The 12,514-nt window shown below is 37.9% G+C and overlaps 1 protein-coding gene across 2 annotated transcripts; it reads left to right on the forward strand.

Annotated features, from left to right (window-relative positions):
- The first annotated feature begins 1,405 nt into the window (after window positions 1-1,405).
- Window positions 1,406-12,136, forward strand: LOC119548143 (synaptotagmin-5). Of its 2 annotated transcripts, none has more exons than XM_037855241.1 (6): window positions 1,406-1,794; window positions 8,076-8,283; window positions 8,777-9,173; window positions 9,240-9,474; window positions 9,640-10,137; window positions 10,662-12,136. In XM_037855241.1, the coding sequence occupies exons 2-6, from the start codon at window positions 8,096-8,098 to the stop codon at window positions 10,835-10,837; spliced, it is 1,494 nt and encodes a 497-aa protein (XP_037711169.1). In that variant the 5' UTR covers window positions 1,406-1,794; window positions 8,076-8,095; the 3' UTR covers window positions 10,838-12,136. The 2 variants fall into 2 exon arrangements, with proteins under 2 accessions (XP_037711169.1, XP_037711168.1); XM_037855240.1 differs by having other exon boundaries at window positions 1,407-1,794; window positions 8,774-9,173.
- Window positions 12,137-12,514: the final 378 nt, after the last annotated feature.

Consider the following 12,514-nt stretch of genomic DNA (forward strand, 5'->3'; position numbering starts at 1 on the left):
ATTGTTATTTTCAAATGGGTCCAAGATTGATGTGCGGTTTTTACAGCATTTGGTAATCCAATATGCTAGAGACTCAGTGTTAAGATCAGCATCATCACGTTCGATTTAACACCGCAAACATTTCCAAAGTCGTAGTCGAAAGTATTACGAGATGTTTAACTGACTTTGACTTTGAGGTATAACTTGAGTAGACACCCCCATATTAAATGTCTTTAGATTATCAAGAAAAGCTGAGAACAATTAAGCTAATAAAGAGAATTTGCACACAATATTGGGTTATCATTGCCATTTCAAGTGATCCCAAGACATGCGTCGAATTTTTTTTGGAAAAACCCGGATTTTTGTGTGACTAGAATCATTGAGGGAATTAATGTTATCAACATAGTCTAGAAATGTATAGGGGCGGAGATCATAGATTAATTCTGACAAATTTTTGCAAAATGTTGAGATAAGCCAGAAAAGTACTAGTATTCACCTCCAAACACATTGTCAAGTCCACGGCCGGAAACATTTTGACAGTGAAACCTATAACTCACCTTAACAAAAAAGACTAAGAATAAAATATTTGAATGCAGAAATTTCAGGATTGAAATGGTAGATTTCGTTGGTTTTTTCTGCAATTTCAATTGTAGCTATTATATTGAATGATGCTCGAAAAGATCACTTCTAAAAATACAATCAAACCTAGGTGGAATTATAAACATTATAATTAATATTATCAGTTTTCTGATTTATTCCCACAATCTAAATAAAAAAATTATAAGAAAACGCAATACAATTTGTTCAATGACTTCGCTAAAAGTGCAGTTCATCTTGATTATTGTGTGAATTTTAATTTATTTTCAGTTGAACTTTAATCGAAATATATTTTAAAATATAATTTGCAGTCTGTAAATGGGAGATTATTTTAAATTAAAGGTAAACACAATGATTCAGAAAATTGGGGCGGTAATTTAATATAGATTAACATTAAATTACTTATTTAAAATAAAACCAAGTGGCAACGCCTTTAGTAACTGAAATCCTGGAAAGCTATGTGAAGACAGAAGCTTTCCGGCAAAGTTATGAACAATTTTCGCGGGCTTTTTACAAAATGAGCCAGCTGTTGCTCGAACGAAGCTTTCGTGTAAAATGTATTTCCTTCCGGTAATAGATTTTATTTTTGGCTTAAATAGCCGTTGAATGGGAAAATATAAACCAAATATTTGGCAGTAACTTATCGAAAAAATTGGCCTTTATAAACTTATCACTTTTAAAAGAGATCCCAACGGTCATTTCCTCGGAGGACTCAAAGTTTCCCCATTGCATTCGTGTGTTTCCATGAGCCCATCTGTGTTTTGGGTGCGAGTGTGTGGGTCTGATGGAACATGACATCGGGTAACTGCGTGTAATTTTTGGCGAACAACAACACAGTCGAGTTTCAGCAACGCTCTGGCCAAGTTGTTGAGGCGCGTGAACCAAAAAAAAAGGGGAAAATTCAACTGCTTCCAGTTATCTCTCTCTTTGGCTACAATTATTTGAAATAATTGACCAGTGTGTACAGGGGATTATTGGATTAAAAATTAATGAAAGTCTGCTAATAAGGAAATTGCATTGCAAACTCGTTAAGAACCCAAAACACGCACAATATGCGTTGTGCCGTGTAGAGCGAGTTGCGTATACGCCACGTTGAACCGTCAAAAGGATTTGGTAAACATATTGTTGCGGAAAATTGCATGCCGCAATTTGAATAAGAAAATTGTTTGCACAATTTTTATTCGGCTCTGTGTCACCGATTTGCAAATATTCAAACGGGTAAGTGCCAACACAGCTGTTTGATCCATGTCAACTCAATTTGCATACAAATTCGGTTTTATAATCTGAAAAAAATAGTTAAGGCACGTCTGGGAAACAAGCCATTTAATATTTTATGTGTTTTATTTGCTTTGAAGTCGGAATGAAATCTTTTTGGGACAATGCTTTTGTGGGGCCAATGTAATTCGAACTTGTTGAGCAAAGAAATTGATTTTCTAGTCTAAAAAGGAAATGTAAGCTGGCAAACTTTTATTGTAAAAGTTAAGCTAGTGAGATTTCTTTGGAATTCGTACGGTGTAAAGTTCTGCAGAATTTTCTAGAGAAAAACTTAAAGTGAAATTGTTTGTGATATCTTTTTGAGATGGGGAGGGAAGTACATGATCTTGTGGTATTCTTATGGGAGTTGGCGAACAATATTATGGTAATGTTTTTGGAAAGAAAATTAGGTTAATCTGCTTGGGGAATTGAAGTTCCACACATTTTCTGACTGTCAGATTTATCCTTGAATTATAATCAAATGATAAATGCTTATTTCTGCCTCCAATTTGTTTCTATTTTTTATACTTCACTTCAAATTATAATAAGCGAATTTAGTCATTTGTTTTAATTTACTTTGTAATTAGTGGTCAATTATTGCTTTTATTATTCACTGAGCTATATAAATTTTAAAGTATTCCGTTTCATTTAAATACAAAAATGTATCGAAAACTCATAAAACTCCTGTACCATTCAATAGGCATAGTTTAATCACAATTTACGTCACAACCATGTTGATACCATATCGGAATCTACGCAAATTGTTTGTTTTTGAGAATGAGGTTCCCTTTCGCTTGTCGAGAGTAATTCTCGAGCACCCATATTGCTACTTTTCAGGTGATTGCTGATTGAAATGATTGCATTGCGTATACGACACGTGTTACGCGTTGTGCAGTGACTGTGATAAATTTGCTCAAAGCCGAGGTATTTTAATTTAATTAGTCGAGAGCGTTAGCGAAACGTGTTCTTAAACACATGCGGGATCCTTTACCCAATTTGCCGTGTTCCGTTCTGAAAAGACTATAAGGATTTCGGTGGGATTTTCTCAGCCGCGGGCTGTTCAAGCTGGTAGAGAAGCCAGGACTCGTTGGCCACGTTGGCAGCCACTCAAACACAACAAGCATGTCCTTGAAAAGCCCGTATACGGCCGTGAACCCCGACCTCCATTTTGTAGCCGAATAGAGCGACCTTCGTCATATGTATTTAAGCCCCTTTCTCGAATATTGCGTTCTAGGCAGTCAACAGGCTGCACCAAAGAAGTGCATTTATTATAGACCGTAGAGCCATGAATATTTATCACGTGTCCCAAGATTAATGCATTTTTAATGCAAAAACGTCGCCCGAAGCTACAGGCCACATTGACGAGGCCATAAAGAAGCGCCCAGCCAGCCATGTTTGTTAACTTGTTGAGTTATTGGCAGCTCTTTAGCCTCTGGCCCACCATTGGGTTGCTTTATGGGGGTTTCGGAGCGGCTTTGCCTTTGTTGCGAACCCAAGTATTAATATCACACTTATTATTTCCTTAGCCCACGCCAGGACATGTTTTTTCCTTTATTCTTTTCTCGTATTTTTTTTTTGCGTTACTTCTTGGGCATTTTCAGCGTTTTAATGAGCGTTTTATTGTTTATTTTTATGCTCCCGCCCTTATACTGGAGGCGCATACATTTGGGTCACTTTATTAAATTGCTGTTTATCTTGCATTCGCAGTACCGCTCTTACGAATTTTATTTTCAATATTTTCCGTGCCCCGTCGGTCGGGTCCCTTGGCTTAATGGCCTGCGGCAAATTGACATATGGCTGTTGATTTTAATGGGATCTTTTATCCGACTTTTATCGCATATAGAGGGCTCTGGAGTGTTTGCAAATGAGAGTGAAAGGATTGGCAGGAATTTAATCTGAATGGCTTACACGAGTATTTGATGACTTGAGAGGATGTTTGACTTTTGAGATGTCTTTTGAACTCATAAATAAACACTTTCAAAATTACAATTTATTTGAAAAGGTCTTAGTTAGAGCAGTCAGTTGTTGACAGCATATTTCTACGCACATTAAAAATTCCAGTGACTTTTTATTGAAATATTAAATACATCCCTTTAAAAATTCGAAACGAAAGTCTTATTTAAATTATTCATAAATGCTTTTGCTTATATAACTTGTGTAATCCAAACTTTGCAAACGGAATAACGCTTTAATATCAAGTTTTTCCTTATGCTGCCAAGTTCGTTAATCCATTTATGAACTTTATCCTGGGTCCAGCCAGCTCTCAGCTGCTTGTAGTATATCCCCCTTAACCCCGCCATAAGCTATAAATATTCATTGATGGCTAATTAGCAAGGACTGTGATGGGGTCAGCATTCAATTTGCCCCGCTGATCCCATTGACATTGGAGGACAACAGCTGACGATGCCATTGGTGGTAGATAATCAACTCGGATAACAAAAACAGACACATTACGGAGACTCCAAAGGATGGTAAATGAGATGATGGTGGTGGTGATGATGATGATGTTGCTGATGTGTATAAACTAGCGCCTCTGCTGTGTCATTATGCCGCGTACTACAAATTGCTGATGCCTGATTATTGACGGCCAGGACCTCCGGAACCGTGAACTCGGGCTCCTGGAGGCCACCGTGACCCTCGGACCGTGTATGTTGGCATCATTTGAGCTGCTTGTTTATGCACACCGAAGGTTTTTCATCTGTTGCTCGAGGGACCCTGGTTCAACTGCACTGAATGAGTTAAAGCCATCAGCTAAATGAATTCCAGGTTGGCAAAAGCCTTCATAAGTTTGCTTTTGCAACTGTGCAGGGTTTGCGTAACATAAACAGAACAAAATCAATAAAAGTAAATGGAAATCCTGGAAGAACAATGGTCATAGGTAAACCCACACGGTTTACGGTATTTAAATATTTTCTAAATGTTGCTCTAGGTGTCCAGAAGTATGCGATAAAATATTTTGAAATTAAAAGTACTATGAATTTATTTAGAAAGACAGCTGTTCTTTGCTCGCTTTCATACTTTTAGACAGATAAAGTCATTTTTACAAGTTTTTTCAAGACCGTAATGCTTTGAGTGGCACCCCCTGAGATATACATTTTGTACATATACAAATTAGCAATTTGTGTTAGGTTATTAAAAGTTGCACCTTTTCAATGTGTGCTTGGTACAATTCCACTGTTTTTTCCTGGTCATTCTTTTGTCGAGGACAATGCAGGACAACAAGAACACGCGCATCCTCGTGGACCCCATGTCGTAATCTAATTACTGTTGCCAGGGACACAGGTGTGCAGCCAGCACTTGGACAATGTTTTCGCAATACTCGACGACAGGATAAGCCCAACAATGGTCACGGAAGGCAGGAAGGATAAAGGCAAAGTGCTTCCGGAAGCCGAAGAAAAATGATAGTTTAATGGAAGTTGTTTAGTGAGTTAATAAAGCTGGCTTTTGTGAGTCAAGTTGACTTCCGCCCAATCAAAACCCTTTGGCATGGGAAAGGTTCATACTTATCTCATAATAAAAGCTTTCAAAAAGGGTTTTAAAAACGTGTGTTCCTTGATTTTAAAGCCTTTTTGAAAAAGTAAAGACCTAACCTTAACCAACTGCCATAGCGACAGGATAATTGGGTGTTTGGCTTGCTGACGACTGCAATTGTCCACATTCTTTGAAAAGAACAGCAGGGCGTGGATTTGGCCGAGAAAGGGAATGGCAACCGAGTCACAGAAACACTTCATTAGACTAATGAGCATAATTTGCCATAATTGCGACATTCAAAGGCGCTGCTACCATGAAAAGGCATCTTTATCCATTAATTTTTTAAGCGAGGATGATGAAATCGCCAGCGGCATCTGGGGGAAATCACGCGATTAAGCTGGCCCGACACACACCCAACATTTTTCCCAGGCAGGCAATGAACCATGCGGTTGATTTTATCGATTAGATAAACTTAATTTTAGTCGCACATTGTCAACATATTGGCGGGACTTTGGGACTTTGGGAGGGACGCATCTCTGGCCTTGACTTTGTTGCGAGGCAAACGGAAAACGCAGGCGGAAGTAGTGTGGTCTTATCTGGGGGTTCCAGCGAAAAGTGAAAATGTGCACGATAAAAGCCGCAAAATGATTTACAAAGCCAACCAAATACCAGACAGTCGGCCCAAAAGGGCCAAAGCGCGGTTTTTGTATTGAAATTTATGACAGGAGCAATAAATCCCTGTACCCACAGGCCTACACATGTGGAAATGATGCATGTGGGCAAACAAGGGAAGTCGGAGAACGAAACCATGAAAAAGATTCTTTAAAATACCCTTTCAAAACTCTCAGCTAGCCTAAGCTATTAAGCAGGGCTGAGGATATAATAGGTTTACTCACAATAATCGGATGAGTTTTTATTTTTGGTCAATCAAAGAGGTTTCTATGTGTAACATTTGCAGGGGAAAAAGTATATATTAACCAACAGATTGCTTTTATATTCAATTATAATAAACCTGCTCTATAAAGTTGACTTAACTAAAAATATTTGTTCATTTTTAACAATCGTGTTGTTTTTGAACCGAAATTTAAAAGTAAAAGTACCTATTTTAAAGAAAGGGTGATCAAATTCATCAAGCCACATGGCCACATGTGCCGTGACAAAAATTTTGTGCGACCTGCGAGTGCCAGGACATAAATGTCAGGACATGAAGGCACAAAAGGACACCTCGAATGATTGAATGACTGACTGATGATGTGCGGGCGCGGCAGTGCGATCTGCCCAATTTGACATTGATTGGGTTATGTGTGATTTACTTTGTGCCGCGGCTGGAAAAAACGGAAGGTGATATCAGTTCGCTGGCATTTTGCCATATTTCCCGGGGAATCAACGGGCTGGCAAATTGATTTCACTGGAAATGTCTACATCAAGAGCTTTTCACTTAATTTACGGCTCTGACTTCTGCGATAGCGGCTTATCTTCGCAACTGTCGGAGTTTAAATTATAACTAATTTCATAAATTTACCAAGCAGACACATTAAGGCCAGGCCCAAACTCACTTATTTGGACATAAGGGAACATAAATCATTTCCCCAAGATTTTCCAAGGAACCCGAAAAGCAAGAAGGAAAAACAGGGAATTGAACCCGCATATACACCTCATGCAATTGCCATAAAAGAAAGCGTAGACCCAAAAACAAAAGTTGGCTGTAAATAAATAATGAGCGAAAAGTAAATTTGCAGAAAATTGGCCAGAAAAAAAGGGGTTGTGGTGGGGCGGGGTAAAATTTCTGGGTCGAAGAACGAAAAGCAGGAATCATCCAAAGGTGGTTTTCAAATATAAATATACTAATTAATTAACAAGTCCGTTATAAATTGTAGCTTTTTCAACAGACAACACTTCATCTTGTTCATGGCAGTTGTGTGCGTTCTCTGCATTCTTTTTGCACAGGAAAAAAATTAAATAACTTTGTGAAATTGATTACCTTTGCTAAAATATTCAGAATTTTAAATACACAATTGCTCTTTACTAAAATGAATATGTATGCTTTAAGACTTAATTAATAATACACATAGAAAGCTTTAAATATTTATACTGGTCAAAATAGAAAAACTAGCTTAACGTTTTAAGCTTATTCCTTGATTAAGACACAAACAGTTTCATTTAGAACTGTGTTTGGCTTTTGGAAAAAGTGAAACTATAAAATTGCGGACACAGCGGTTAAATAAGTTGAATGCCGGACATCCTACCCTCTGCTTTTTGTTTTGTTTTAAGTGTGGGTGTAATTTGGAGAATTTTTGTAGGGGTGCCTGGGATGAGGTGGGGTCACCTGGCTGTTTGCTCGGCTAATTGCGAACTAACCGAGGCCGAGGCGCCTTTATGGCAATTTTGTGTGGCTGCGGTCTAACAAAGACAATGCCCCAGCAGCCCCTTCATTATCCTCCTGGTGGACCCCAAGAACTGGTGGGTAACTGGGAGCACGTGCCGTGGGTCAGGATTTTGTGGTGCCCCACAAACACCACCACCTTAAGCCGCTCAATTAATAACCCACAAAGCCAGCCAGCGAGAAGATGAATGTCGGACGTGGGGCCTCGAGCTTTGATTTATTTATGAGACACACATCCCGAGGTCCTGACTTGCTAATGAATGTTTTATGGCTAGTTTGGGTGTCATTAGGCAGGTGGGTAGCTGTCGATGTGGGGTCAGGCCGAGTAATTGACCCGCATTGTCAGGTTGTTGCATTCTCTGACCTGTTGATGTTTTTTATTATATTTTAGGTTCACTCACAACCAGAGAAATGGATATTGTTATACGTGAAGAGGACATTTCACTGGCCCAGATTGGCGTGTATGCCTCAGTTTCCTTCCTGGTGGTTTCGGCTGTTGGGGCAGCCCTATACACCACCTGCTCTAAACGATATCGCCTGAACTGGTTTGAACAGAATCTCCTGGAGTCGGCCAACGAAAAGGATGAGGATCAACAGAGGTAGGCAAAAACAGTTTTAAAAATTAAAATATTTAAGCAATTTTTTGTTTAAAAAATAACATTTTGGAAACAACCTTTAAAACTTATTAAATTTGAAAAAAACAGCATATTGACCCTTTGAAAAATTATTGTTTTAAAAGTTGCTTGTTAATAGAAAATTTCAGGAAGTATACTAATCACCTATTCAACTAAAACTAAGTGAAATGTTTCTAGTAAGTTCGTAGTGTTAAAGAAATTAAATTTTTCCGGTATGATGATATTGTTTTTTTGGTTCACCATACACTTTATCTCAAGTTCAAAAAAACATCAGTTTAATTTAAGCTTCTGTTTTTCCCACCTAAAAACCATAATAGGAAACAATTCTCATTCCGAAAATGGAAAACCTGTGTAGAATATTTTAAAATTTTTTGCATCTGAAATTCGAAATTTGGAGTTCCCTTGGCGGCACTAACCGTATATAACGTCCCCAATTGTTTTGGTTTTACTTCAGCAGGGAGGCTTTGGTTGCCGGTGCCGCGGGCTATAATGTGGACAACGTAAACGAGGTGCCGCGTGGGAAATTCGGCAGTGGAAATGCCGGCAACCTCAGTCCCACATCCTTAAAGAGCGAGGACAATGACCCGGCTTTTTGGGTACCCGCTTCGGTCACCTCGACGGCTGCCATCCAACAACAGGTGTCCAACACCACCGAGGAGTCGGCCCCGCCCACACCCACTTCGCCCACCGGTAGCCTGAAGTCCAACACCCTGTCCTACTGCTCCACCACTTCCGTACCCATCGCCAGATCCGATAAACATGTGGTCCTGGCCATGCACCCGAGTCGTCCCAGGGTTTCCTCCATGAATGCCAAATTGGATCACACAAAAATTGACATGACCTTGTACAGGAGCGTAAGTGAAAGGAGTTGTTCCCTATTTTACAAATTATTAATTCATTTTATGTATATTATTTGGCAGCACTCTCAACCGAAGACCATCAATCCAGTGTCCCTCAATGAAGTCCGCGGCAATTTGCATGTTAGCATCGTCTACGATCCTGTGGGTGGTTTGTTAAATGTTCGACTACTGGAAGCTCAGAATCTTCAGCCAAGACAATTTAGTGGAACCGCCGATCCATATGCCAAAGTAAGATTACTACCGGATAAAAAGAATTTTTGGCAGACGCGCATTCACAAGAGAACCTTGAATCCAGGTGAATATTTATAAAATAGACACAATAATATAGACTGATAAAACATTTATAAAGTACAATCGGAGGGTCCTTTTAACCCCTTTAAAATATATACTTTGCAAATATTTCAATGAATATATTTAACAATCATTAAATCTAATAATTTATTTCTAAAATCTTCTCCAGTTTTCGATGAGCAGTTTGTGTTCGAAGTCACAGCCGGAGTAATTGACAAACGAACCGTTGAGATTTTACTGTACGACTTTGATGCCTATTCCCGGCACGTTTGTATCGGTGGAACCAAGCTACATCTGGCCAATTTGGATCTGAGTGAACAGGTGAAACTCTGGACTCCCTTGAGCTCGGCCTCGGCCCAGGATATGAAAGTGGATCTGGGAGATATAATGGTGTCCCTGGCCTATTTGCCATCTGCGGAACGTTTGATGGTGGTCCTGATCAAGGCCCGAAATCTTCGAATTGTGGACGATGCCCGAAACTCTTCGGATCCGTACGTAAAGGTTACTCTCCTGGGTCCCGGTGGCAAGAAGATGAAGAAACGCAAGACGGGCGTTCAAAGGGGCACTCTGAACCCCGTTTATAATGAAGCCCTGGCTTTCGATGTCGCGAAGGAAACGCTAAAAAATTGTGTACTTGAATTCACCGTGGTCCACGATGGTTTATTGGGTAAGTGAAAAACTATTTGTACTTTTCGAAAATATACATTCTTTATGGTTTTTTTAAACCGGTACATACAATTAAAAACCATTTATTAAATAATGTATGTTTTTAAATTACTACATTCAATGTTGAATGACTTTTTTAGACTTACACAATTTTTTACAAATCTAAAAAAATGTTTACAACCTATATGATAATTTGTATTCATGAAAATTATATTCAAAACCCACTTCAAAGCCTTTAAAAATCTATAATATAAAGTGGTATCCATATTTTCAAATTTACAATTTTAATGGCTTTAAAATTTTTTGATAATAAAATAACGGAATAAAACAATAGAACAAAGTATACATTTTAGAACTTTCTGCGAAATATCCCTTGTAAATTGTAAATAAATATACAACAACATCTAAGATTTAGAAAACTATAAGTATTTTAGAATAGCTCATCAAATGGTATTTTCATTTATAATTTATTTATTTAATTTGTAAGTTTTATAATTAATTAAATTAATATAACATATTTTACAGGCTCCAGTGAAATTTTGGGTCGCACTCTCATTGGAAACTCTCCCGAAGTCCGCACCGAAGAAAAAATATTCTTTGAGGAAATTTTCCGCGCCAAAAATGCAACGGCACAGTGGGTTGCACTGCAAGAACCGGCAAACAATTTGGCCACAGTAAAATCTACAAGCAGCAAGAACTAGCTACAACAACAATTGCCGGCTGCTTTTGGTTTGTGTCTAAGTAAAGACAGCGGCGGTGGTTGTCTTGGGTGAGGGTTTTGCGTGGGTTGAAAAGCACAATTTTTGTAGAGTTACGGATGGAGCAAATGCTCAAACCCTTTGTAGACTTACATTAACATAACTAACATTTATTATTTATTTTAACAGTCTGTAACTTGTTTTCCGTTACTAATGGCTAATAATTTTTTACAATAACGTCAATTTGATTAAGCTTTGATTTTACAAAAATATTTGGAGCTCCGTCGAGTAAGCTCTTACTGACTTTTCTCACATTTTTGTTTGAATTGTTTAATTATAGTAAAAAATATGATTTGCAAAAAGTGCACACCCTTATCCTAAATTACAAATATTTTATAAACAAATAGCTTAGAATATTTCGCATACTGATATAACATCAGATAATTGGTACAGCTGTATTTAGCAAAATTACAAATTTACTATTATTATTGTAAATACGGCTGTATAAATATATCATGTAACACTGTGGACGGCAGTACACGTAGTGACAACGTTTTAATATAAACCAAGACTTTTGGTGATATATTAAAAAAATACTGGAATAAGGGAACTTGCAGGGATACGTTTTAAGCAGGATAAAGAGTCGAAATAGAGTGTCACACTTAGATCACCAAATAGTTTCAAATTGGATCAATTGACGTCGGATTTTATGTGAACTGGTTTTTTAAATCACAAACAAAATTAAAATTTGGTTATGTTTTGATCCAATTATGACAAATTTGTAACCATTTAAATGTGGGCGGAAATCGTACTTTAGGAAATCGATTTCGTATTACATCCGTCGTCTAATGATAACAAATATTTCAATAAATGTGCTTTGTACGGTATCAATTAATCAAAGAAAATATATTTAATATACATTTTATGTGTCATGTCAAGAAGTACCTAAAATACAAATTACCAACAATAAAATTAGCCAAAAGAGAGAAAGAAAAACCAATGAAAATATAGACCAATTACGAACCATGATTATCACTTTCATTTTATATTTTATAGGCGAAGGTTTCAGGGCACAGAGGGCACAGAAAATTGGTTGAAAATATAATGCACAGCGAGCAGAAATAATTGTAACCAAATGAAACTATTCTTATACGCATTGTTATAACACTTAATGTAGCGACCTTATAAAATAACTTGTGTCTATATAGTAGATTTAGTTTAAACGCACTATGTATTCCATAATCGCAAAATACCTAATATATATCTATGTGAAATAAAGTTCTTAGATCATAGACCTTAAAAGTTGTGTTGCTAAGCTATTGAACCCAACGATTGGCTCAAATCAGTTTCCCTTAAAGGTTAATTATCAAACTTTCCCCATTCCCCAACCTTAAATTAATTTCAGGCATCAACTTCAAACGCTTGTGGTTTCCATTTTACTACGAAACCAAAGAAATCCCTGCCCACATTTACCCTCTATTTGTGGACATTGAGCCTTAAATATTTTGGTGGGCGAAACGAACTTGTGGGCCAAGTTGGCGTGCAAAAAAGAAAAGTTTCCGGCAAACCCGTTAACTAATTTTCCAACATTGACTGATAAATCCGCCGGGAGCGGCGACGGCCAACGCTACATTGGCTGTTAAAGCAGCCATGCAGGAGATGCCCCAGGTCCTGCGAACT

This window comes from Drosophila subpulchrella, chromosome 2L, assembly GCF_014743375.2.
Source record: "Drosophila subpulchrella strain 33 F10 #4 breed RU33 chromosome 2L, RU_Dsub_v1.1 Primary Assembly, whole genome shotgun sequence".
NCBI classification, from domain to species: domain Eukaryota; kingdom Metazoa; phylum Arthropoda; class Insecta; order Diptera; family Drosophilidae; genus Drosophila; species Drosophila subpulchrella.